The following is a 27,681-nucleotide window of genomic DNA, read 5'->3' on the forward strand; positions in this document are numbered from 1 at the left end:
TTGATTCACACTGAAGAAGGCTGACCACTGAAGAATAAAAGGAATCTGAACTGTACAACAGATTTCACTCTCCAGATCTCTGGGCACTGATTTTAACAATGATGCTCCTTAGCAAGGTTCCTCTGTATTTTATCAGTTCTTATTTACATATGGTATTTGTGAACTGTGGGAAAAATTTTTTTAAATTATATATTAGACCTAAAAATTTAGCATAAGGATCTTTTGTAAAAATATATATCATGGGGAATCTTAAAATATTTCTTAAGTATCAGTCTTCAGGCATCAACATAAGAATAATTAGGTGGAAAAATAATGATAATCTCAACTACAATCTATTATTGTCAAATTATAAGAGCATATCTTCTTATCTGAGCAAACAGGAGCCACTTAATGAAGTCTACAATAATCTATATATGTATGTAAACACACGGAGACATTTAATACATAATGTCCCCGTGTGTGTGTGTGCGCTCAGTTGTGTCCAATTTTTTGTGACTCCATGGACTGCAGCCCACCAGGCTCCTCTGTGCAAGGAATTTTCCAGGTAAGAATACTGGAGTGGGTTGCCATTTCCTCCTCCAAGGGATCTTCCTAGCCCAAGGATTGAACCCACGTCTCTTGCGTCTCCTACACTGGCAGGAGGACTCTACCTCTACCGCCGCCTGGGAAGCTCCTAATATATAAAGATGTAATATATATAAACTGACTTGTTCACTAAAATGGTTTTTGGGTTACATTCCTACCCAGAATTCTAAGTCTATGTGAAGCTCAGCTTTCCCAATGACTGTCAGATTCTGAAATATACATAAAAACACGACACATTTAGAATTTTCAAAGTACAGAGAGACACTGAACGGAACCACTTGTATAGAAATGACTACCGATTCATTGTCTCCAAGGAAAATGGTCTGGTTTGTTTCTCTAGTGGTGGCAATGGGGTCAATTAGGGCTGATAGTAACCTTACAAAATGCTGTAAAGGATGGTGAAAATACACAATAAATTATATATATACATATATATATTTATTTATTTATTTATTTTAAAAAAAGGTTTACATTCCATGATGGAGGCAGGTGTCAAAGCACTGAATCAGGTAACAGAAGCCTGGGATCTGAGTCCCAGGCAGAGCACAGTAACCTTGGGGTTACTGGCAACACCACTTGATCCTTCTGGGTCTCAGTCATCTAAAGAATGATGATAGTTCCAACTCTGTAAGACTATTATCAGTGATAAGAATAGTGCTCCAAAGATTGTACAGTGTTATTAATTACAAGTAAGTTACATTAAAGAGCCTCTTGCTTGGTAGCCCCATGAATCACTCTATGTAAATATTTAGCAATGAACTTGCATTTGTCTCTGTCCATAAAACAAAGACAAATTAACCTACATGAACAGATTTTTACTGCAATACTTTGATTAATGCTGACACAAAGTATTACTACTAATGATAAAATATGAACAATTAACATTGTACTATTTTTCTGAGGGTGAAACCAACGCTTTAGAAAGTTATTATCCAAGTTCACATTTCCTAAATATTAAATGCCAGGTTTTGATCTCAAATTTGTATGATTCTACAGAACTGGCTGATAAACAATTAAAAGACAATAATCTTCTCTCTAAACATGCTAACGAGACAACGTTTCCTTTTCCCAGTATAGAGAAAAGGGATTTGTATTTCTTCAGCATCAAACATGTGGTGCTGATACTAAAGTACTCTGCAGGCTTGATCTCATCTCCAGCTAAAATCTAACTCTACACCTTTCTAGTTATGTGACCTCTGCCCATCTGCTGAACCTTTCCGCACCTCATTTTCTTTATCTATCAGTTTTAGCAGTTTTCTTATCTGTCGGGTGTGAGGATTAAATGAGTTTCACCTGATGGCTCAGTGGTAAATAATCTGCCAGCAATGCAGAAGACTGCCTATAATGCAGGAGACATGGGTTTGATCCCTAGTTGGGGAAGACCCCCTGGAGAATGAAATGGCAACCGAGTCCAGTATTCTTGCCCAGGAAATGCCATGGACAGAGAAGCCTGGCAGGCTACAGTCCATTGGGTCACAAGAGTTGGGCACAACTTAACAACTAAAGCACCAGCACTACCCCCACCGCTACATGGAACATGCTTAGGGCAGTACTTGGTTAACTACTACAAAGAGTAATATTATTGTTTACAAACATGACCAAATAACAAAATCAGTTATTCTGTCACTCTATATAACATAATAGAATCTACTGATAGAAGGTACAGTAAAGGAAATTGCAAGTAATTTCAAATCAACTATCAAATGGTTTCTAGTCTGCCCAGAAACTCAGTCCCAATACAGTCACTGCCAAAGAATATCTGTTTAAGAGAGAGACTCAGCTCAGAGGCCAGAAGCAAACATTAAAATCCTGACCATTCCCTGAAAGATCTGTTGGAGGAAAGTAAGGTGATCTAAGTCCGCTGAGCACAAGCTCAGTTGCTTCAGAAGTGTCTTGACTTTTTGTGACCCCATAGACTGCAGCACTCCAAGCTTCCCTGTTCTTCACCATCTCCTAGAGCTTGTTCAAACTCATGTCCATTCAGTCGGTGATGCCATCAACCATCTCATCCTCTGTCGTCCCCTTCTCCTCCTGCCTTCAATCTTTCCCAGCATCAGGGTCTTTTCCCAGGAGTCAGTTCTTGGCATTGGGTGGCCAAAGTAGTTGAGCTTCACCTTCAGCATCAGTCCTACCAATGAATATTCCAGACTAATTTCCTTTAGGATTGACTGGTTTGATCTCCTTGCAATCCAAGGGACTCTCAATAGTCTCCAACACCAAAGTTTAAAGGCATCAAATAGCAAAGAAAGGCAATGCCAAAGAATGTTCAACCAAAGAATGTTCAAATTACCACAAAATTGCAGTCATCTCATACATTAGCAAAGTAATGCTCAAAATTCTCCAAGCTAGACTTCAATAGTACATGAACCAAGAACTTCCAGATATTCAAACTGGATTTAGAAAAGGCAGAGGAACCAGAGATCAAATTGCCAACATCCATTGGATCATAGAAAAACCCAAGAGAATTCCAGAAGAACATCTGCTTCACTCACTACACTAAAGCCTTTGACTGTGTGGATCACAACAAACTATGGAAAATTCTTCAAAAGGTGGGAATACCAGACCACCTTACCTGCCTCCTGAGAAACCCATATGCAGATCAAGAAGCAACAGTAGAACCGGACATGGTATAACAGACTGGTTCCAAACTGGGAAAGGAGAACATCAAGGCTGTATACTGTCATCCTGCTTATTTAACTTACATGCAGAGTACATCATGCAAAATGCCAGGCTGAATGAAACACAAGCTGGAATAAAGATTTCTGGGAGAACCAGAAATAAACTCAGATATGCAGATGACACCACCCTAAAAGTGGTGAGGTGCAGAAGGTGAAGAGGAACTAAAGAGCCTCTTGATGAAAGTGAAAGAGGAGAACGAAAAAGCTGGCTTAACATTCTGCATTCCAAAAACTAATATCATGGCATCTGATCCTATCACTTTGTGGCAAATAGATGGGGAAAGCATGGAAATATTGAGAGACTTTATTATCTTGGTCTCCAAAATCACTGCAAAAAGTCCCTGATGCTGGGAAAGACTGAAGTCAGGAGGAGAAGGGGACAACAGAGGATGAGATGGTTGGATGGCATCACCAACTCAATGGACATAAGTTTGAGCAGGCTCTGGGAGTTGGTGATAGACAGGGAAGCCTGGTTTGCTGCAGTCCATGGCATTGCAAAGAGTCGGACATGACTGAGCAACTGAACTGAACTGAACTTCTTTGGGATTGGAATGAAAACCGACCTTTTCCAGTCCTGTGGCCACTGCTGAGTTTTCCAAATTTCCTGGAATATTGAGTGCAACACTTCCACAACATCATCTTTTAGGATTTTAAATAGCTCTGCTGGAATTTGATCACCTCCACTAGCTTTTGTTAGTAGTGATGCTTTCTAAGGCCCACTTGACTTCACATTCCAGGATGTCTGGCTCTAGGTGGGTGTTCACACCATCATGGTTATCTGGGTCATTAAGGTCTCTTTTGTATAATTCTGTGTATTCTTGCCACCTCTTCTTAATATTTTCTGTTTCTGTTATGTCCATACTGTTTCTGTCCTTTGTTCTGCCCATCTTTGCATGAAAAGTTCCCTTGGTATCTCTAATTTTCTTGAAGAGATCTCTATTCTTTCCCATTCTATTGCTTTCCTCTATTTCTTTGCACTGATCACTGAGGAAGGTTTTCTTTACCTCTCCTTGCTCTTCTTTGGAACTCTGCATTCAGATGGGTAGTCTTTCCTTTTATCCTTTGCCTTTTGCTTCTCTTCTTTTCTCAGCTATTTGTAACCAAAATGATCCCATAGATCACAATGTCGTCTAATTCAATGAAACTATGAGCCATGCTGTGCAAGGCCATCCAATTGGACAGGTCATGTTGGAGAGTTGTGACAAAACATGGTCCACTGGAGAAGGGAATGGCAAACCACTTCAGGATTCTTGCCTTGAGGCCTTGAGAACCCCATAAAGAAGAGGCATTGGAAGTATTAAGAAACCATGTGGGAAGTCGATTTAAGTCCATACTCTGATCCTATAAACAACTTCCTTTTATTTTTTTAATTAATCTTTATTGGAGCACAGTTGGTTTACAATGTTGCTAGTTTCTGTTGTATAGCAAAGTGAATCAGTATATAACCATTCTTTTAAAGCTTCTTTTCCCACATAGGTCAGTACAGAGTACTGAATAGAGTTTCCTATGCTATACAGTAGGGTCTTATTAGTTACCTGTTCCACATATGTACTGTTCTTAGTCACACAGTCATGTCAGACTCTTTGTGACCCCAATGGACTGCAGCCCGCTAGGCTCCTCTGTCCATGGGGATTCTCCAGGCAAGAATACTGGAGTGGGTTGCCATGCCCTCCTCCAGGGGATCTTCCCAACCCAGGGATCGAACCTAGGTCTCCCGCATTGCAAGCGGATTCTTTACCATCTGCGCCACCAGCGAATTAGTGTGTATGTGTCAATCCCAATCTCCCAGTCCCCCACTGCCCCTCCGGCTTTCCCCTGTGGTAACCATAAGTTCATCACCTAGCTGAGTTAGTCATCTAATTTAATGTTTGGATTCATAATGAGAACAATCCAAAAGAAGTGGAAGTCCAGTGGCCCCTGCAGTAGGAGAGGAGACTCATAACCACTGGACCACTAGGGGATTCGCATTTGGATTGTTCTCGACATGAGTTCAAGTATTTAGTATGCTTTAAATTAGATGAATAACTCAGCTTAGTGACAAATTCTTTTAAATTTGAAAGCATTTGTAATTCTTCTAGATTCCCTAAACCACTTGCATATTTGAGACAACAAATTAGGATGCAGTTTCCACATGAAGAAAGTCTTAAGGTTGTACAGAAATTAATTGTGACAGTTATCCACAGATATACTTTAGGCACCATATGCTAAAATTATTAACATGCCTTGTCATGTAATTAACAATGTTCAGAAGCAGAACCAAATTCTTCTACGGACAAAACAAAGGGACAAGAACGATCCAATTCTACTACAGTTTTCACTGTGAAATTCATGTAAAGAAAATCAAGTTCTATTTTTACATGACTAACATTATATCATTTATTTTTGTTTTAAAACCATGGAAGAATGTTCATATAATTTCCAGTAAAGTCTAAGTGAAAATGAAAACCAGTTTTAAAAACATTTCCCATAAAATGAAAATGTACCTTTTAAATTTAACAGGTAGTGTCTCTCATGTCTCTTTTATCTAATAAAACCAGCCCATGTTAACTGCCTACTGTATGCTGGGGAATTTTTAAATCAAGGGAGATACATTAGTTAGGCTTGCTTCAAAGTGGTTATCTTTGGGCTTATTTGCAACATTTTTATCATTAAAATGTTTCACATTGAAACATTTATTTGCTAATGGTAGAGAAAACAATAAAATTCACAAAAGAGTATTCTAAAGAGCAGCATGGAGGGGTCAAAAGATCGATGGTCCGAGGGACTGAGGTCTGGTCCTTACTCTGCCCCCAACTACCGGCTCAGTCTGTTTATATGTGGAAAATGAGCCAGACAGAGATTTCTCCCTACACGTATCTTTGATTAGGAACTCAGGTATGAAGTTCTACCAATATTTTGGAGTCAGTTTATGCAGGAACATGTGTGCAGATGTGACTTACAACTCATTCTCTCTGGGGGCAAGGAGAACACTTCCAATGTAATGAAATATATCCATCAGTATATACAAAACATGTGAAAAAAAGTTATATCTCATCATGTTCTACAATAATGCTGCTCTACGTACATTCATATTGTGGGAATTCTAGCGAGCATTAATCGTTCTAAATACCTACTTTCCACTCATTTCTAGAATTTCAATCAGGAGTGTATCAGGAGGCAAATTAAGGAAACCAAACATTCACTTCTATACTCTGGCGTGTGTAATAGGTCAGCCCTGCAATACAATTCCATTCTGTGTACACCCTCAGAATAAGAACCTCGAAAATAAATACACACTTGGCAAGTGTTTATGGATAATTCTTCTAATCTTTAGCTGTTCACAAAGCAGGACTCTTCTCCCCTGTCCTTCAGTTCAACAATCTCATCATTCATCTTTTCTTTTTTTTTTTTTAATTTATTTTTTATTTTACTTTACAATTCTGTATTGGTTTTGCCATACATTGACATGAATCCACCATGGGTGTACATGCGTTCCCAAACATGAACCCCCCTCCCACCCCCCTCCCCACAACATCTCTCTGGGTCATCCCCGCGTACCAGCCCCAAGCGTGCCATATCCTGCATCGGACATAGACTGGCAATTCGATTCTTACATGATATTATACATGTTTCAATGCCATTCTCCCAAATCATCTCACCCTCTCCCTCTCCCACTGAGTCCAAAAGTCCGTTATACACATCTGTGTCTTTTTTGCTGTCCTGCATACAGGGTCATCATTGCCATCTTTCTAAATTCCATATATATGTGTTAGTATACTGTATTGGTGTTTTTCTTTCTGGCTTACTTCACTCTGTATAATGTCCCTCACAGATGCAGTGGTTTTTGCTTTGTTTTTTGTGTTTCCCCACAACTGTAAGTCACTCAGGGCCTCGCTTTCCACAGCAAAGGATCAGGGGTCTCAAAGCTCCATAAAAACACACTTCACACAAGGGATGTTTGTGGTCCGTGGACCCTGTCCACTTCATCTAAACAGGACCATCCGCCCGGGAGGAAGGGCCAACTGGACGCAGTGTTTCCACCAGCACCAACTGAGCATGTCCTGCTGTAACGGACCCTCCTCTGGCTGCCTCACAGGCCTGAACACACTTGTGCGAAACCTCCACTGTCAAGACTGTGAAAAGCAGCTGAGAATCATTTGGAGAATTCACTTTATTTACCAAGTAAAAAGTTAACTAAGTACAACAGGAAGTAAAGCGATAGAAAGAAATCAACATCTTCAAGATTTTTATTCCTACCAAGATGGTTCTACAATACCAGAAAAAAAGATGACTGAAAAATATTGCAGAAGACAATTCCTGCTTCCTATTCACTTTACTATACAAGGATTACTTAGAAACTGAGCAACAATATAGTACTAAGAGCTATCAGGCAAATAAAATACACAGAATCAACACCACCAGGAGGCCCACTACAATCACATTTTTGCTCAAGATGTCATCTGAATTAATTCGATTGTTAAGTTTAACCTCCCAATGAGTAGGCAAGATTGCAGAATGCTGTTGTGTGCTCCCAGCTGATCTGCTCAGCAACTGAGATACTTAAAAAAAAACAAAATAAAATGAGTGTATTCGCTCATGCTACTACCCCTGTAGCAAACGTAAACAAATAAGAATTTTTACAAATGTGAAATTTACTATTTTATATGAGCTCCAAACTTGGAATATTCTGTGCTAGAAAGAGAAATTCTTCACAAAACTTTTTAATATTATAAAAACATCACTGATGAAATGAAAGTGAAGTTGCTCAGTCATGTCTGACTCTTTGAGACCTCATGGACTGTAGCCCACCAGGCTCCTCCTTCCATGAGATTTTCCAGGCAAGAGTACTAGAGTGGGTTGCCATTGCCTTCCATTGCCTTCTCCAGGGGATCTCCCTCACTCAGGGATTGAACCCAGGTCTCCCACATTACAGGCAGACGCTTTACCATCTGAGCCACCAGGGAAGCCCATTGATGAAATGAAATCTTGTAAACTTGAAGGAAAACGGCTTGATTTCATACCCAGAGTCTGACTTTCCAGCTCTGGGGTCTGATGCATGCAGGTGACCTCATCATTTTCCTCACTGTAAAGCAGATGTAACTAACACCTGCACTCACCTCCCAGATTGCTTGTGAGGATTTGATCAGGTCACAGATTTAATAACTCATTGAAAACCCCTGCAGTCTGGATCTCAAGGAAAATCAGCTATTTTACTCTTAAAAAGACTCTTGCTTGCTCTAAGCCACCACATTCTTGTATTTTCTTCCTCCTTCTGCTTCTTTCTTCTTCTTCCTTCTCAGCCTCCTTATCTGTCTTTGTTTCTTTCCAAACATCAATGTTGAGAGTTCTCAGGTCATCAAGAATTTAGGTCCTCTTCTCCCTCTCTTCTTTCCCTAAGGGCTCTAACCTACTCCCATGATTTTCATTACCATCTGGAGGACAGATCCCAAACACATTTCTAATTCAGATCTGAACACATACCTGCCAAGTCACTGTCTCCACCTGGATGGCGTGGTGAGACCCTGAGTTCAGTCATCCTACCTCAAGGCCAAACTCCCCATTTCTGTCATTCAAACGTAAATGCAGCCTAAGTCAGTAAGCGACTGGAAAAAATGCCCAGTTTTACAATGCAGAATCCTGGGAGTTATCCCTGAAATGTCCTGTTGCTCACTTTTCAGTCTGTAACCCATTTCCTACTCTTTCCATTTTATGTCTGAAATATACTCTGTTTTCTCCACAGCTCCGTCCCCTTCTGAACCTACAGCCACTAACTACTAATTCCCAAACTGGCTTCGCTCAAACAGTCCCCCCTCCTCCAGCCCAACTAGAGGGATGTTTTAAAGCGCAAGCATAATCACTCCTCTACCTACATTTCTTTACATGATCAGAGAATAACAGTAAAACAGAATAAGGAGCAAACACTGTGAACCACTAATAAAGGCGTGCACGTGTCTTCCATCCCCACGGTCGTCTACGTTTCAAACACATTAACTTTTTACTCTAAAATGCCAGGCTCTCTCCTTCTTCAAGGCCTTCATTCATATCCACCTTGTTCCCTCTTTGGGAATGTGAAAAAGGGTCCTCCCTTCCCCTCCCTGTATCCCCATTCCGAGCTGTTTCTTTCCTATCGTTCAGCTCTCAGTTTAACCAATACTTCCTCCAGAAGGCATTGCTTGGTTCTCTGGACAAGGTCAGTTCCATTAATTATATTCTCACAAAGCACCATGCACTTCTGTTCCACAATCCTCAGTGCATTTGTAAACACACAAAAGATAACAAGTGCAGGGAGCTTGTCTGTCCTGTTTACAGTTGTATCCCTTAATCTTATCAAACACCATAAGTGGGCCAACAGAGATACTGATAGATGTTTGCTGAATTAATTAACACAGAATGGTTCTGGTTTCATTCTTGACTTGATAACGGCTCATAATTGGTGGGTAAGTGCACATAAAACTCTAATTCAAGGCAGACTGTGATAGCTTTTCACAGGAAATAAACATACAGATTACTTGATCCGCTAAGAAAAAAAATCAATTCTGGAAGGGAACAGACGTATAAAGAAAGACCCATGTAAAGGAAGGCTTCTTTCTGGTGCTCAGATATGAAATAAGCCACGGAGAGCTAGCAAGACTTCAACAAGTTAAGGGTAGGAAATATTCCAAGGAGGGGAAAAATTTCAGACAGAAGGGAGAAGGATAGAAGGATAAATATTTCTGCAGGAGAATGAAAACACTGCTCAAAGGAGAAAAGGGTTTGTCATTGATTGAATGGAAAACCAAAACAGAGAAAGGATGGGGGAAGTATGACAGATGATGAATTCTATTTTAGAAACTCAAATTTTAAGTCCTTACATGATGTTGAGAATGTAGTTAAACATGGAACTAGGAAAGAAGTTGCAAGTAAATTTCAGAAATTATTAGGCTCAGAGAAATTTTAGTTGATCCATAAGGAATTAAACATTAATGCAGAGGCATGACAAAGATGTCTAAAGTTATCCACAAACACATATTTTTATTAAGAATAAAAAATAGAATAAGTAAAAGCAATTTTATAACTACTGCCTCAATTTTCAACATACATACCTAATTTTTATTTTATATAGGTGTTAGTAATACTTACCATATTTTTACAATGATTTTACCCTCTTTAAAACTGCTAATGTCCTACCACTGTTGGGATGGGAGAAACTCGCTTATGCTGACTTTTTCTCTATTCAGTAGGAGAATAATATCTTTTTTCTGTTTAAAAGAATTCTAGTCCTTGTAATAGGCTCTGTGCAAAAATTTTAAATGACGTACAGAATTTTTAAAAGGTCATTCTAATTTCAAAAATGTTAACATATGAAATTACATATATTATCTTTAATTATCAAGAGAATATATGAAGAATAATAAAATGTAATACTTACTTTTGCTGCACCTATTTGTTCTTTGCGAAATTTCTCAAGTGGTGCAATTAATACATCATTAGCATTTTGAATCTGAAATTAAAAATACAAATACATTAAATTCTGTATAATTCATGCAAACAATATTCAAAAAAAGATATCTCCTTTATTCCCCTTACTTAAATAAACAGTTTTTGTTCCCTTTTACTTCTATAAATGAAATAAAAAATACCTCACATGTCATATAGTCTTTTTCTACTTTATAATTAAATTTTCACAAATTATTTCACTTGATCCTAGCAATAATGTGCCTAATGTGAAAACAAGTACACACGGTGAGATCTTAAATATTTAAAGTTCATATTCTAAAATTTAACTACACATCAGACATTAAATTTTAAAATACCTTTAATTATATTGGTTTAATGTAGTCAGTTCAAGCATCATTTGAAAATTGAGCCATATAAAAGCTTTCTGTCTTGCCACTAGAATATTATAATTGTACAGCTGCAAACTAAAATCAGGCTTATTTTTTCCCTATTTAATTAGATTCCTTATACTTGGACTTTGCCTGCATATTCTCATAATATTTCCAACCACACTAAAACAGTAACTGATTTTATTTCAATGAACAGCGTTTTAGTCCAAAACTCCAAATTGGGTTTCACTTAAACTTTCAAACAGATAAACCTTTAAATCAATCTGTACGAATACTGTGAGGGGGTTCAAGCTGGGTCGGGGCAATGGCTGGATACAGAAGACATATTTCTAAGGAAAGCAACATGCTGGAAGGAAATCTTGGTTTTAAAAAAAAATCACTTTAAAAAGCATTAACATTAAACATAGGATCTTAAATGTTTTCACGACAAAAGGAAATAATAATGTGGCAAGATGGAGGTATTAGCTAAGGTCATGGTATTAATCATTTTGCAATACATAAATGCATCAAACCAACATATTATACAATTTAAACTTACATAATACCAATTATATACCAATAAAGTTGAGGGGGGAAAGGCAGGCCCAGTTAACAAAATTACCATTCATTCTACCGCTGTGATAATACTATGACCTATTACATAGTTAGCAAATGCTAAAATGAAGAGAAAAATCTATTTTTCAAATTAGTCACTATTTTAAAATAGGTTAAAGCATATACAGGAGCTCCTTATATTATTCTTATAATTTCAAATAAGTTTGATATTATATCACAATTTTAAAATTTCAAAAAATGGGTTTTACTTTCTATTATTTTCACTAAGCTGGTTATTCTCTAGTCAAGCTTTATTTCTTAAATTCCATAATCTATCTAACACACAAAGACAGTATTCACAAAAATAAAAACTAAATAATGCTTCCCATGATTCTGTCATTTTCCAATTTGTAGGAAAATGAGATGACCTCTTGAAAATAGTACCTAAAATCCTCCATTGTGAAAATATACAAAGTAGATCAATACTCAAAATCCTTCCCAAGACATTGAGAGCCAGCACAGATACCTCTGCCATCAATCACCTACCGTCCTTTTTGTGAGCTCAGACAGGCATTCATCCAGATACACTGGGCAGGCATTTTACTACAGAAAGATGACTGGGAACAGTAGCAAAGTAGCTGACTTTTAATTCTCACCCTCTAAATCCTCTTTGCCCTAGTGAAACTCTAAATACATTGAAACACATACATATATATTTCTCCAGATGTTACAGAGGTAATAAATAATGGATTCTGCCTTTAAAGTTCACATAAGGAAAGACAGTGGCACGGACACTTTAGTGTAATTTGTAAAAATAGCAACAATAAAGGCCAACAGTTACCGAATGTTTGCTTTATGCTGGAAACCAGCATGACCTAATGTATTTAAAGGCAATTATTTTAAACAAAGAGATATTTCTCAAGTGGTGAAAACTCAAATAATGAGGCTGAATAAGAAAATACACAGCACAACTCTTAAGTACATCTATTTAAAATCAAGAATGGCTGACTTCAACACAGTTCCATAGCTTATGAACTGCTATTTAAACATTCTGATCACCAGCCGTATCACCTAACAACTTGATTTTAAGGATGAAGATAATGAATGTAAAACACTTAGTTCGGTGCCATACATCCAGAAAGTACTCAAAACTTATAGTGTTTAATATCTCCAAATAAACACATATGACATATATCCATCTGTAATGATATACCTGATACACTTCCATATCCGATTCTTCTATACTACCCTTTTGGTTGAGGGATATCTATGTGCACATTCTGAGAAGGTATTTTCCTTTGACAGTCACCAAAGACAGATGGCCTAGACATTCCCACTTTCAATCACGAGGTGCTTACGTATGTGCCAAGCACACTACTGAGCTACGTGGGGAAGGGAAAAACACGAAGGCATGAAAGTTGATGCTTACTTGTGAAAAGGGGGAAAAAAGTATTCATTCAACAAGTATTTAATGTCATAAAGTCCTGCTAAAATTTTCGGAAAATTTGAGACAAAACTGATCACAGTACATTGAGAATAGTTACATGATTAACTATGCAGAATTCATCACAAACACATCAGAATTTTGATAACAGAAAAGATCCATGAGAACTAAATAAGTCAAGGTAGTATTTGGATAGTGAACAGGAAGTATTGGATAGAGGTGAACAGGAAGTGGATATGAACTGGATACACCAAAGAGAAAAAAATATCCTAGGAACAGGCATCGCCATAAAAAAGGCAAGAGAGAATTACGCAAATATGAGGTGGTGGGGTGGGGAGGGGGGGCGGGAGGGGTGCAGCACAGGGCAAAATAGAAGCATTTACTACACGTTCATTAACAGTCCATTCTGACTGTGAGTGCCAACCAAGTTACAGGCCTTCAGTTACCTTTTTAAAAATGGAAATGGCACAGTGAATACAAAGTATGTTGAAAAGTTTTGGCACGCAGCAGGTTCCATGTGTTATTAGCTATTAACATCATCTAACTGGAGAAAAGTGTGTAATTACTATTAGGAAATTTAACTGCAATAAGGAAAGAATACCCATAATCTAAGCAAAGTTACCTGAATATGGAATCACTGCTGGAATGTAAAAACTTGTTCTAGCAAGTAATATGCAGGATACTTTGAGAATGAAGAGATAAGGACAAGGTATGCCAGGTGAATGGCTGGGAGAAGAACACAAGTTTGAAGAGACAGCTAGGTCAGAGGCCTGTGGTGTTCCCATCTGGGTAGCATGGAACTGCAGAGGCAGAGGAATCAAAGGTGACACCAAGTTTCAGCCTCAGGCACTGGAACTCCAGCATAACTTTAAGAACTAGGGTAAATGAGGCAGGGAGCATGTCTGATAGAGAGAGTAATGACAATGAATTTCACTTTGGACCTGTTACTTTTCATTCCATGAAAGATTCACGGAAATATCATAGCAGAGTATCCCACTTCAAAACATGGAACTAGTCAATACGAATGAAATGTTTTTTAATTGGGAAAGACCAGATAAAAGAGTGGATGGCAGATCCATGTGCTAAGACGCTAGCACTCACATTCATACCCAATAGTTTACATCTCTGCCACAACTATTCTCTGGCTGTTATGTAAATATGGCCTGGGAAAAAAACAAAACATGAGAATATAAACTTGAGCCAAATCTGATAATTAACAACCACCCAGTGGGGCAAGTATTACTTCCTATCTCTAGTTTGTCCATATTTCTTCATCTCTATCTTTTGTTTTGGATTTGCTCAATTTTTTTCTTTCTCTCCCCTGCTCTCATTCTATTAATGTGAAACTTAGGGAATAAAAACATAAGTTCCAGAGGTACTAAACAGAAAAAAAAAAAAAAAAAAAGAAGGGGAAGAAAAACATCCAATGGAGTGATAGAGATAACAAGAGATATGATTTGTTGAGTGTTTAATGCATGCCAAGTACTATGCTAAGCCCTTCACAATATCTAGATTAAAGTTGATTTCATATGAGTAATGAAGTTCAAAACCTAACAATCATCTGGAATATATTAAGAATGTGAATGCTGAAGTTAGACCCTGTTCCATTTCGAATCTCAGCACCTAACCTGCTAAGACTCAATGCCTTCATCTCTATATCTCTTAAGAATTTCATAAAAATCAAAGGAAAAATACACATACTTTAAAAATCACAAGCATAGATTCGGCATATGGCAGGCTTTCAATAAATGTTTGTTTCATCACAGAATTCACAGTGTCAACTACTGACTTCAGAACCATCCTCAGCGGTCTGAGAATTTCCAAGATGATTTAAAAGGTAGTTATTCAAGAGGGAGAAATTGAAATCCAAATAAATTTAACAGAAACTTTTTCAGAGTACCCATCTGCAGTGGTAGATAACAGGAACCTACATTTTTCCATAAACCATAATAACATCTGTGTGGCTTTACATCTGATATATGATGCTTCTCTTGTATGCAGTCAATGGGCTGCTGTTCACAATATGTGAATCTAAATTCAAGAGATCAAAATAAGAACGCCAACACTCAAAGGGCGCAAAGTGGATTTACAACCCAACTGTCTGCTCCTGACTCTCAGCTTTGAACACCCCCTACAGGACGAATGCCTTTTATCCCAACACACTGGTCGATCACATGGATGAAATTCTCCAATTCTGATGTAATCCACATGTGAAGTAAAGAAGGTATTTAAAATTTAGGTAGGTTTAAAAGGGTTACGGTTACAACTAAATAATAATGGAAAATAACATACAAAATGCTAAGAAACCATCATTAAAAACCTGAATCTGGGGTACCACACTGGTGACTTTCTCAAGATTTAAAAAGCAATCTAGAGAAATGAAATTCTGGCTCACATGGAACTCTTTCTCCTCAAATTTACACAGGGGGCTTGATAAAACTCCTTCCAAAAGGTAATACTAGAGGATGGGGTGGGGGGTAGGGCATGGAACCAAGTCACAGAGTTCAGGAGATTCAAACTTCCATAATATTTCTGGAATGTGTTACTTTGTATGACCTCATTAAGAGGCTTTAGGAAAAATTCAAATGCAATTTTAATGCTCTCTCTAGATACTGATGATACATTTTTGAAAAGTTCATATTTCAGTAATTAAGGGTTAACTATTTTATAAGTTTTAACCATTATCTAAACCTTGGTTTTAAAAAACTTATTTTTGTAAGTACTGGTCCATTTTTAAATTCAAAAATAATCACAGCTATTTCACTTATTTTCTGCATCAGAGAAGCAAATCTAATATTGGGTAATAAGACATTACAATACTGCATTTACTGGGTAGACACACTTTGACTGTGGGTGTACTACATTAAACCAGGCAATTCAGCTTCCTGTTGCTTTTCTTTTGCTATTTCAAGTGATTCTAATAAACAGCCACAAGGGAGTGCTCATAAATCACTCAAAAGTAATGGCTAGAAAATGTTTTTATGTGGTTAGAAGAATCATTATCCAAACATGTTTGGGTTTTTTTTGTCTCCAAGTACACATGAATTATAATTTTCTACAGACCATGAATTTTCAAGAGCTATCCTATAGGAATTTTCAATGCTTGTTTTCCACTGCGGAGACCCTTACCATAACTTGTCTGTCTAAGGAAGTGAATAGTGATAGAATAAAACAAATCTGATAAGTAATTCTTCTTACACTTATACTTTCTCTTCCCCTTCAAGGTCTTGGTTAAACTTGACTGTTGTTGGTACCAGTCACAGCTCATCACAAATCAAAGATTACAGTATCCCACCAGGATGTAAGATAAGATAATTCTCTACCTCTAAAAGCTCTAAAAGACTCCAGGTTTTGAAGAGATTGGGGCTTCCCTGGTGGCTCAGATGGTAAAGAATCTGCCTGCCATGCAGGAGACCTGGGTTCAGTCCCTGGGTTAGGAAGATCCCCCGAAGAAGGAAATGGCAATCCACTTCAGTATTCTTATCTAGAGAATTCCATGGACAGAGAAGCCTGGCAGGCTACGGTCCACGGAGTCGCAAAGAGTGGGACATGACTGAACAACTAATACTTTTGAAGAGATTTAATGATTTTCTGCTATCAACTGTTTGAGAAGGCTACAAAAAACAAGCTCTTTATAGAAATAAAGCAGGGATGATGTAGCTCACTGCAAAAACAACTTCCTGTTGAGACGGCTATTATAATCAAATCCACACAAAGTGAAAATATTACAAAGGTATGTACATTGAGTAGACTGAACACAATCAATGTGGAAGACAAACAAGCTGAGATAAGACTGGCTCATTGTCTCACTGGTATTTATAACTGGAGAAGTCAGATCAGAGTCCTTGGGATTACAAGCAAGTATCTCTTTGCTGCCTGTCCCAACCCCTTATCCTATTCCCGCCCGCCCTTTTGGATAAAGCTATGGCAGGTGATCTTGGGACAGCCTGAGTTTCACTCCTAGATACTGGTAAAGTTAGCTCTCCACAACCTCACAAGAGGCATTCCTCTAAGTCAGTAAACCCACAGTTTTTCTAATTGTCACGCGCATTCACGCTCAGACAAGCTGTGTGACCCCACGGGCTGTAGCCCACCAGGCTTCTCTGTCCCCGGGATTTTTCTGAGCAAGCACACTGGAGCGGGTTGCCATTTCCTTCTCCAGGGGATCTTCTAGACCCAGGGATCGAACCCACATCTCCTGAGTCTCCTATATTGGCAGGCAGGTTCTTTACCAAGTAAGTCAGAGCTCAAAACCCAAATCTCACAGAAAGAGCGGAGGACAGACATACAAACAAGACCTTCATACAATAAGTAATATGAAGTAAAAACTAAATGCATTTTACTTTCTATCCTTTAATGTGAATAGCACCGTACTCTGAAAAATCATGCCTTCATCTTTTAAAAACATGTAAGGTTATCTGGCCACTGCAATAATCCATTAAATTTCTACTTGAATGTCACTTATTACTTCAATTTTGGATGTTTTGATTTTACTTATGAAGTCAGTGTTCTATGATGATTCCTACTTCACTGGATTTCATCTATTTAGATCCAACTCACTTATATTTAATATTAGTTTCACCTTTACTTCTACCAGTAATAATACTTATAAGAATATATTTAGAAAAAGAAATTTAAGTTTTTGAAGGATGATGCTATAGGAATCCCATTTTTTACTTCAGAAGATAAGTAGACATATACTCTCTAGGAAAGTGCATGGGTTTGTATTTAATTCTTGAATTAGCCCATGAAAACCGTGTGATTTTGGTCAAATTATTCAAACACTCCATATCTCTTTCCCTTCTGTAAAGATGAAAATATGCCTTTATCTCATAGCCTGTATACAAAAATTTTTGCATTTTATATATAATGATCCTAAGAGTCTATTAATACAAGTTTGTACTTGCTTCTTAACTAAATTCATCCTTTTTGAGTACGTCAACTGTAAAACAATAATATTTTTTAAATGACTTAGGAATTTGCGACTGCAGTTTCATAATTAATAAAAGAGTGAAATCTCACCAGCAGGTATTGGATGCCAAGACTTCTTAAACGGAACACAGTGGCTAGTAGGCTAAATGGCAACCAATCCTCTCCGCTTCTACAGCCTATGACTGTCCTGAATATAACTCAAAGTATAGTTAGGTATTTTTTAATAAAAAAAAATCTATACTCATAAGACGAAGGAGCAGAAAAGCATTCATCCAAGAAGAAATTGACCATTTTCATAGTATAGCTGAGAAAGTGGAAGAGAGGGGTAAATTGCAAAATTTCACACAATTCATTGGGATCTAATAGTGTCATAACTCTAGGTTGTACCAAATGAAATTCTCTGAATATTGAGTTATTTGGACTAGAAAGAGAAGTTATTTTTCTCAGAATTTTTTGTTGCTCTTAAACTACTTTTGCTGTATTCTTTCTTATCCAGCAATCTCTAATGGTAGATTAAACCAAAGATACTTTTAAAGTTTTCAAGCATTGTAGAAAACATCTGTAAACAACAGGTCTAACCATAACATATGCCTCCTTACAAACTTGTGTTTACTTATTGCCATCCTGATTACTACCTTTATAACTATCATGTGAAAGTCACTCAGCCATGTCTGACTCTTTGCAACTCCATGGACTCTATAGTCCATGGGATTCTCCAGGCCAGAATATTAGAGTGGGTAGCCTTTCCTTTCTCCAGGGGATCTTCTTGACCCAGGACACAAACCGGTGTCTCCTTCATTGCAGGCGGATTCTTTACCAACTGAGCTATCAGGGAAGTCCATAATGGAGGCTTAAAAAAACAGCCAAAGAGGTCAAACTATATTTCAACTTTAAATAACAGATATACGAAAGATCCAATTAAAACTGACATCTTAAAAATTACTTAAAACAATTACTCCAAACATCCTGCACATATGTTCCTTGTAACAAATACTTCCCTTTTGATTTTGACCAAAAAGTATGCACTTAGGAAAACACTCCTATAGAATATATGCCTGCATTACCTCAAAGGTCATACAAGGAAAATGTTGAGTTTAAACCTACCTTTGAGAACACAGTCGCCAAATAATGTAAGACATACTGCCATCTCAGTTGTTGCTGCTGCTGCTGCTAAGTCGCTTCAGTCATGTCCGACTCTGTGCGACCCCATAGACGGCAGCCCAGCAGGCTCCCCGATCCCTGGGATTCTCCAGGCAAGAACACTGGAGTGGGTTGCCATTTCCTTCTCCAATGCATGAAAGTGAAAAGTGAAAGGGTTCATGAAAAGTGAAAGGGAAGTCGCTCAGTCGTGTCCGACTCTCAGTTGTTAAAAGGTATTAAATAACTGCTCTGCACTCCCCACTAGGTGAAAAAATTATGCACAGAAACTGGTGGAGTTACTTCTGCAGTCCTCTACCTTTGGCCATTCTCAGGAAACCCCATCATCTCCTGAATTTGTGTACCTCTAGTGGCATTCTGGTGGGCTGCAGTCCACGGAGTCGCAAAGAGTCAGACACGACTGAGCGACTTCACTTTCACGTTTCACTTTCATGCATTGGAGAAGGAAATGGCAACCCACTCCAGTGTTCTTGCCTGGAGAATCCCAGGGACGGGGGAGCCTGGTGGGCATGGGGTCGCACAGAGTCAGACACGACTGAAGTGACTTAGCAGCAGCAGTGGCATTGCTATTAAATTGCTATGATGCCCTCATGTTTCCCAACCCTATAGGAGATGACCAAAGATTTTCCTGTAACACAGCTTTCCCGTGTATATCAGTGTCCTCCTGCTGATGGAAACATACCTCTGCCCCTTTCCCTCACTTTAAAAATCAGAAGCTCCGTATATCCTGAGCTGAGCCAATCACAGCCACAGGAAGATTTTTTTTTTTCTCCAGGTTTTATCCCAGAGTTTAGAGGAATCAAAGTGGCTTCAAGTGAGGGGCCAGGGGGAAGGAGCCTCAACAAATTGATAATTTATGTAACTCCACGTTTATCACCTCCTCCTCTTTTAATGCTAATTCTTCTTGATAATTTTCCTCTACCCTTCTAGGTAGACACTACTAAAAACACCTTTTGAGAGAGAAATTAGAATCTTGTGGGTTTTTTTTTTTTAAAGTGTCTTTGTGAATTTAAAGAAAATTCCAATAGAATTTTATAAAAATTTATAAAAGAAATGAAAATTCATTAAACAAATTCACAGTTAGTTTATGGCAGCTATATTTTAGTATCTGGATCTTAATGTATTTTAATCATAATTGTTCCATATTTATGTAATGGCAGACTGTGAAAGCCTTAAGAAAGATTTAAGATGCAATTTCTTAAATTTCTTGTTGCAGCCTTTGCAATAACAGGAGGGCTGGAAGAGAAGAGAAGGCGGGGACAGAGGATAGAGGGAGGGGACAGAGGATAGAGGGAGGAAGGAGTTTTTCTCTGGACAGAGATTCATCTAAACAAAGCCGAGAATGACCTAGCTCGAATAAGGATCCACTGAGCAAGCTTAGGAAGGTAGGCGGCGAGCGAGTGCTGTGCTGGGCAGGCTCACAGTGGCTCTCGAGGTCCACTAGGAGGCATCTCTTCCAAGCCTACATTCAGCAACTTGGGCCAAACTGAGCTGAGGTAAAGATTTCTATACCTCGAATTAGGCCAGCATTACACATCAGGGTTTTATACACACGCACACACACACACTGCTCCCTAAGAGCTGGCAGGTTAGTTTTTATCACACCTCATTGCTTCAGAGCTAAACGTGTATTGAGAAGGCACTAATACTAAACCATAAACAACAGTAAAGAATGCTAACTATACAAGATTCCTTTTATCTAGTTGTTAAAGCATCTCTTTAAAACATGTATCTGTGGGCTTAAAATAGTACCAACTTAGTATGTCTTTCTCAATACCTGCTTATTTAACTTATATGCAGAGTACATCATGAGAAACGCTGGACTGGAAGAAACACAAGCTGGAATTAAGATTGCTGGGAGAAATATCAATAACCTCAGGTATGCAGATGACACCACCCTTATGGCAGAAAGTGAAGAGGAGCTAAAAAGCTTCTTGATGAAAGTGAAAGTGGAGAGTGGAAAAGTTGGCTTAAAGCTCAACATTCAGAAAACAAAGATCATGGCATCTGGTCCCATCACTTCATGGGAAATAAATGGGGAAACAGTGGAAACAGTGTCAGACTTTATTTTGGGGGGCTCCAAAATCACTGCAGATGGTGACTGCAGCCATGAAATTAAAAGATGCTTACTCCTTGGAAGAAAAGTTATGACCAACCTAGATAGTATATTCAAAAGCAGAGACATTACTTTGCCGACTAAGGTCCATCTAGTCAAGGCTATGGTTTTTCCAGTGGTCACTGGAGTGAGAGTTGGATTGTGAAGAAAGCTGAGTGCCAAAGAATTGATGCTTTTGAGCTGTGGTGTTGGAGAAGACTCTTGAGAGTCCCTTGGACTGCAAGGAGATCCAACCAGTCCATTCTGAAGGAGATCAGCCCTGGGATTTCTTTGGAAGGAATGATGCTAAAGCTGAAACTCCAGTACTTTGGCCCCCTCATGCAAAGAGTTGACTCATTGGAAAAGATTCTGATGCTGGGAGGGATTGGGGGCAGGAGAAGAAGGGGATGACCGAGGATGAGATGGCTGGATGGCATCACTGACTCGATGGACGTGAGTCTGAGTGAACTCCGGGAGTTGGTAATGGACAGGGAGGCCTGGCGTGCTGCGATTCATGGGGTCACAAAGAGTCAGACACGACTGAGCAACTGAACTGAACTGACACTTAAACTTACTTTTACACAAAACAAGGATTTTGTATTTCCTGGCTTCCATAGTGACAGGAAGTTTCTGTAGTGCCGATTTAATCGATTTTGAAGCTAAACCTGGACACTGCATGAACATCTCGTGCTAGGAAGAACGACAGCATTCATGCTGCAGGTTATTCATACATCTATCTTTCCAGCCCTGTAAAGGTAGAGATAATGTCTTATTGATTTTTGAATAGTCATTGCCTAGCAAAGTGCTTTTGGCATAGTGGAAATTCAACACACTACTGGTAAATTAGTAAAGTTATTTACAGTAGCCATAATTGATACCTGCAATGAATTACTGTAACAAACACTGTTCCTCATAATATTACTGTGGATGACAACCTACCTATAGGAAACTAAGTATTTCTGAAAATAAGAAAAGTATTTTATAAAATATACTTTTGATATATATACTTTTGTATAACATGGGTAGCAATCTGAAACTAAGCTAATTAATATTATCTTTAGAAAAAATTTCAGTCACCAAAAAAAAAACCCATTAATTTACAATGACTTCTACTATATTCACACAAGTTCTTCACTTATAAATCAGTTTTGCTAAAAAAATAAAGCAATATTATATTTCAAGTTAAAATGCCACAGAGGGAAGATTATTATCATACAAACTGCCATAGTGGGTTAAAATGAAAAGAGCAGTAACTCCTCGAAATAAGAAATGCAAACCACCATCCAAATTCTGCCTACTCCTCCATCCTTAAGGTTGGTTACACTGTTGTGATGAACTGAAAACTTGAGAAGGAAAATCACGTGGCTTTGTTAGATTTTAGCTAGAAACCAGAACAGGGCTTTGAGCAGGGGAGTCAGGGAACACAGACGGAAAGCATGGAAGAGAGAAGCAAACAGGTCAGAACCGTCAGACAAAGGCTGGGAAAATGTTTCTAAGTACACACATACAGAACTTCAGCAACACCGACTGTGGGCCAAGGGAGTTCTCCTTCAGTCCTCACAACAACTCCCTAAAGAAAGTACTATTATTATTCCCATTTTGTAGTTGAGGAAACTGAGACCCAGAAAGACTAACTAACTCACATAAAGTCACAAATAGCTGGTAGGTGGCAGGACCACACCATGAACCCAAGTAGTCTGACTTATATATACCACATTGCACAGTCTCAGACAATAAGAACACACTGCATGACCAAAAATAAGTCTTGCCCCCAAACAAAGTTATATGAAATATGAGTAAGGCTATCACTAAACAAAGGAAACCTGAAAAAAGGGCTATAGCATTAGGGGGACGAAATGATTATTGTCCTATTTACTAATTTATAAATGCGGAAATGTAGACACATTATTTTCTCTATTCCAGATCTTTTTTGGAAAATGATACACACTTTCTATTGCATCCCCAAACAATTTCATTGTTGCGCTGATGTCATATTTAAGTGTGTGATAAAAGGTCATGCTAAGTTGAATAATACAGATTTTCTTGGCTCTTGAAATGCTAAGTTATGGTTTCAGGATGGGGAACACATGTACACCCATGGCGGATTCATGTCAATGTATGGCAAAACTAATACAATATTGTAAAGTAATTAGCCTCCAATTAAAATAAATAAATTTATATTAAAAAAATAAATGCTAAGTTATAATAATAATGTAATGGTGAGATAAGAATCAGCATAGACACAGGGAAGATTAGGAAGAGATTATTGCAATTATTAACTTAAAATCGGAGCATTTCTCCCACATAATTCTACCCAACTAAAGTTTAGGAAATGAGAAAAAAGGAGTATTCAATTCAGAAACAACCACAATAGTACTGCTTTTCTTAGTTCACTTTCCCTAGTACACTTACTTGGGATGTTTATGTCACATACTATCTTGATATAAATAAATATAGGAAACATTGTAACTGGGACTTGTACAGTTCAGAAAAAAACCAGCACCAAAAGCTCATACACACCCAGTATATCTTCCCTATAAACTACTACTGTAGCAACTGCTTGTATGTGAATATTTTAAGGATCTCTGGGGGCTGGGGAAAGAGAAGATAATCTTCTGAAATAAATAATTCCTTAATTGAATAAACCAACAAACTGAATCACAGTGTTGTTAAAAATAAAACCGGAAAAAAAAAAGGATTAAAAGAGAAACCTTCAGAGCTTCAATACAGAATTACAGAAGTCCATGAGTACCCAAAAGTTATCTAAGTCCTACAATTTAGCAAGCAAGAGATATGATTTATTTTGCAAACATTTTCTTTTAAACTTTCCCAGGCATCTGAGCACAGGCTCTTAGTCATAGCTAAGAATTACTTCCCAAATAAGTTCCATATGTTATAACTCTCGTTCCTGGTCTTTTCCAAACCCAGATCTGGTCATAAACTATGAGCTAGTTTACCACACTGTACAGCTGTCAAAAACTTTTCTTACCCAATGAAGTAAAGAACCTCACTCAGCCTTTTCTGTGAGGTCTTATATCATGTGAAATATGAGGGATATGTCAATACTAGAGAAAATCTTCTTCACAACACACGACAAACATAAAAACCAATATGCTTTTCCTTATCTGTGAAAAGGAAGCCCCAATAGAAAATACAATCATTTAATAAATCATTAACATCTGACCTCTTTGGGGTTTACCCTCAGGCTATGGCTTGAATTACATTCAGTTCATATAACTGGGTCAAAGGATGTTAAGATTATTTTCCAGAAAATCAAGCTTGGAACTACTTCCCTTGCTGACAGCAGCGAACAGCCCGAGACATGTATCTCTCATGCATCCTTTAAACCTCAGCCCAAGTGTCACGTCCTAGGTAAGCTTTCCCTAATATTCCCAAGTGTAAGGTGTTTTGTTTTATTGAAGTATAGTTGATTGATAATGTTGTGGTAGTTTCAAGAGTTCAGCAGAGTGATTCAATTATACCCACACATACACATACAGACACATACATTCTTTTTCACATTCTTTCCCCTTATAGGTTATTACAAAATATTGAGTTAGTTCCCTGTGCTATACAGTAGAACCTTGTTGGTTATCTATTTTGTGTGTGTGTGTGTGTGTGTGTGTGTGTGTGTGTGTGTGTATATGTTCATCCCAAGCTCCTAATTTACCACCCCAGTTTTCCATTTTGGTAACCAGAAGTTTGTTTTCTAAGTCTGTGGGTCTATTTGTAATAAGTTTGTTTGTACTATTCTTTAGATTCCACTTATAAGCAGTATCATATGGGATTGGTCTGTGTCTGGCTTACTTCACTTGGTATTATAATCTCTAGGTCCATCCATATTGCAGCAAATGGTATTATTTCATTCCTTCTTATGGCTGAATAACATTCCACTGTGGACTTTAAGGACCTTCTTCCAACTCCTGGAGGACTGTGATCCTACATTGTCTCAGCAGATCACAGAACACTGCAAGCCACCCGGCGCCAGTCTGCCTTTTCCACCAAATTATGAGTATTTGTGAGAAAATGCCTGTGCCTCCAGCTTTCACTTGTGTATTCTCCACATCCCAGAGTAGCATCTGAGGCATACTGTCACAGGCCAAAAATGTATCGTGGTACAAGCTCATTAGCTGCAAGCAGGGGTGGGGGAGCAGGTGGGGAAAGGAAGTGGAAGTCAGCAAATAAAAAATGCCAAGATCAAACTGAAGTAAGATGAACAATCTTGGACTTCGCGTTCAAAAAACTGTTATTTTCCTATTTATAGATTAGTTTTGATCTGAAATAATAGTTTATGCATTCATATACTAGTTGAGTGTGAACTAGTGACACTCCTGAAGAAGCTGAAAATGGAAGCAAATAGAAATCAGTATTAAAGATACCCCGCCCTTGTCTCTTTGGGGACAGGGAGGATTTTAACAGATATGAAGGTAGCCCACCTTCTACTTGGACTGCAAGGAGATCAAATCAGTCAACCCTAAAGGAAATCAATCCTGAATATTCATCAGAAGGACTGATGCTGAAGCTGAAGCTCCAATACTTGGCCACCTGATGCAAAGAACTGACTCATTGGAAAAGACCCTGATGCTGGGAAGGGCTTCCCTGGTGGCTCAGCTGGTAAAGAACCCAGCTGCAATGTGGGAGACCTGGGTTTGATCCCTGGGTTGGGAAGATGCCCTGGAGAAGGGAAGGGCTACCCACTCCAGTATTCTGGCCTAGAGAATTCCATGGACTGTAGACTCCATGGGGTCACAGAGTAGGACGTGACCGCGACTTTCACTTCACTGATGCTGGGCAAGATTGAAGGTGGGAGGAGAAGGGGACGGCAGAGGATGAGATGGTTGGATGGCATCACCCACTCAATGGACATGAGTTTGAGCAAGCTCCAGGAGATGGAGAAGGGCAGGGAAGCCTGGAGTGCTGCAGTGCATGGGGTCACAGAGTCGGACATGACTGAGAAACTGAATAACAACAATCTTCTACTTGGGCACACCAGGGAATAGATTTTCACTATATATACAAACAAAAGTTAATTACAACAATAAATCTTCATTTCTACTTTTAAAGGTGAATGGATAAAATTAACTTCTGTAATTTATCCTGATTCTTTATTTACTCTAGTTACCATTTGGAAAGAAATCTTGAATAAGTTCTGGGGATACGGGAGGGAGAGCAGGCAAGTTGGATGCTCTTTGGCAAGCCAAGCTCCTTAAATGTTTATTAGGGATGAATAAGCAATGCCTTCTGTCTTATCGTTGGAAGATGCCTTGCTACCCTGTGCCAAAACTTCAATTAGGCTTATAAACACCCTGGAAAGAATGAGGAATGAAACACAGAGCTTCTTGTGGACTTTGAACTTACCAGCCAGGGAACATACTATCTACATTCAGAAGGCACTAAATTACATTACTGTGTTACAGCTAGAACATTTATCTAGGTCAAAAGGCAAAAAATAAGGGCATGCTTGCATCAAGTTGTGAAGTGGGTAAAAACTGTTGTCAGAAACTTTTACCTCTTCAGTTGCCCCTACAGAGGCTTTATTTGGCCTTTATTCCAGTGTGTTTACTCAGACCATGCACCACCATCCCCTTTCTCTCACACTGGAGCCCCTCACCAAAGATTGCACCTCCCAGGGAACCTAAATTCTAAATATTTCCAACCATTACCACACTCACTGGCCCATCAATAAAGTCTTATTGCTTCTCTGGCTTCTTTCATTAACTTTTCTCCATGCTTCCTAACAACCAGTAAATCTTGCTCACTGACAAGTGCTAATCTTCCTGTTTCTGAAAGCCATCGGCCCTTGGGAAACATAAGATAATATGACAACCCAGGGGTGGGGATTTCTGTGCCATGCATGGTCCTCTGAGAACTGGACTTAGGAAAAAATAGTTGCCTACTATATCTACTTGTGTGGCAAAATGTGAATGGCTTCTTGTCTGAAATAACGACAACTTAATTGCAGGCTAGGCTCATTTCAAGATAGCATGGTAACAATGCTTTTTCTTCTTGGCTTAGATATATATATATATATATATATACAGATGATGGTGAATATAGGATTAATAGGCCATTTCAATGACGTTTATTTTCCACCCAGAAGCAACACAAATTACTCTTCGAAACGTTGCAAGTGAGAACTTAAAATTAACCACAAATGAACTGCTTGTAAACCAAACCTAGAATTTCTGATAATTTAGTTTAAAATACAATCACGGACTTCCCTGGTGGTCCACTGTTAACAACCTGCCTTCCAATGTAGGGGATGTGAGTTTGATCCCTGGTGGAGGAACTAAGTCCCCACAGGCCACAGAGCATGGAATCCACACGCCACAAGTAGAGCACCCATGTGCCACAACTACGGAGGACCTATGCACTGCGGCAAAGATCCCACGTGCTACAACTGAGACTCGAGACAGCCAGAGATACTAAATAAATATAGACTAATAAATA

The 27,681-nt window shown here is 38.5% G+C and overlaps 1 protein-coding gene across 1 annotated transcript in view; it reads right to left on the minus strand.

Moving 5' to 3' along the window:
- ARHGAP42 (Rho GTPase activating protein 42) overlaps positions 1-27,681 on the minus strand; it is a 334,877-nt gene that overhangs the window by 136,854 nt on the left and 170,342 nt on the right. The window contains exon 4 of the mRNA XM_040257874.1: positions 10,651-10,722. Coding sequence (XP_040113808.1) covers positions 10,651-10,722 — 72 coding nt within the window. The remainder of the gene's footprint in view (positions 1-10,650; positions 10,723-27,681) is intronic.

This window comes from Oryx dammah, unplaced genomic scaffold (assembly GCF_014754425.2).
Source record: "Oryx dammah isolate SB20612 unplaced genomic scaffold, SCBI_Odam_1.1 HiC_scaffold_17, whole genome shotgun sequence".
Classification (NCBI taxonomy): Eukaryota; Metazoa; Chordata; class Mammalia; order Artiodactyla; family Bovidae; genus Oryx; species Oryx dammah.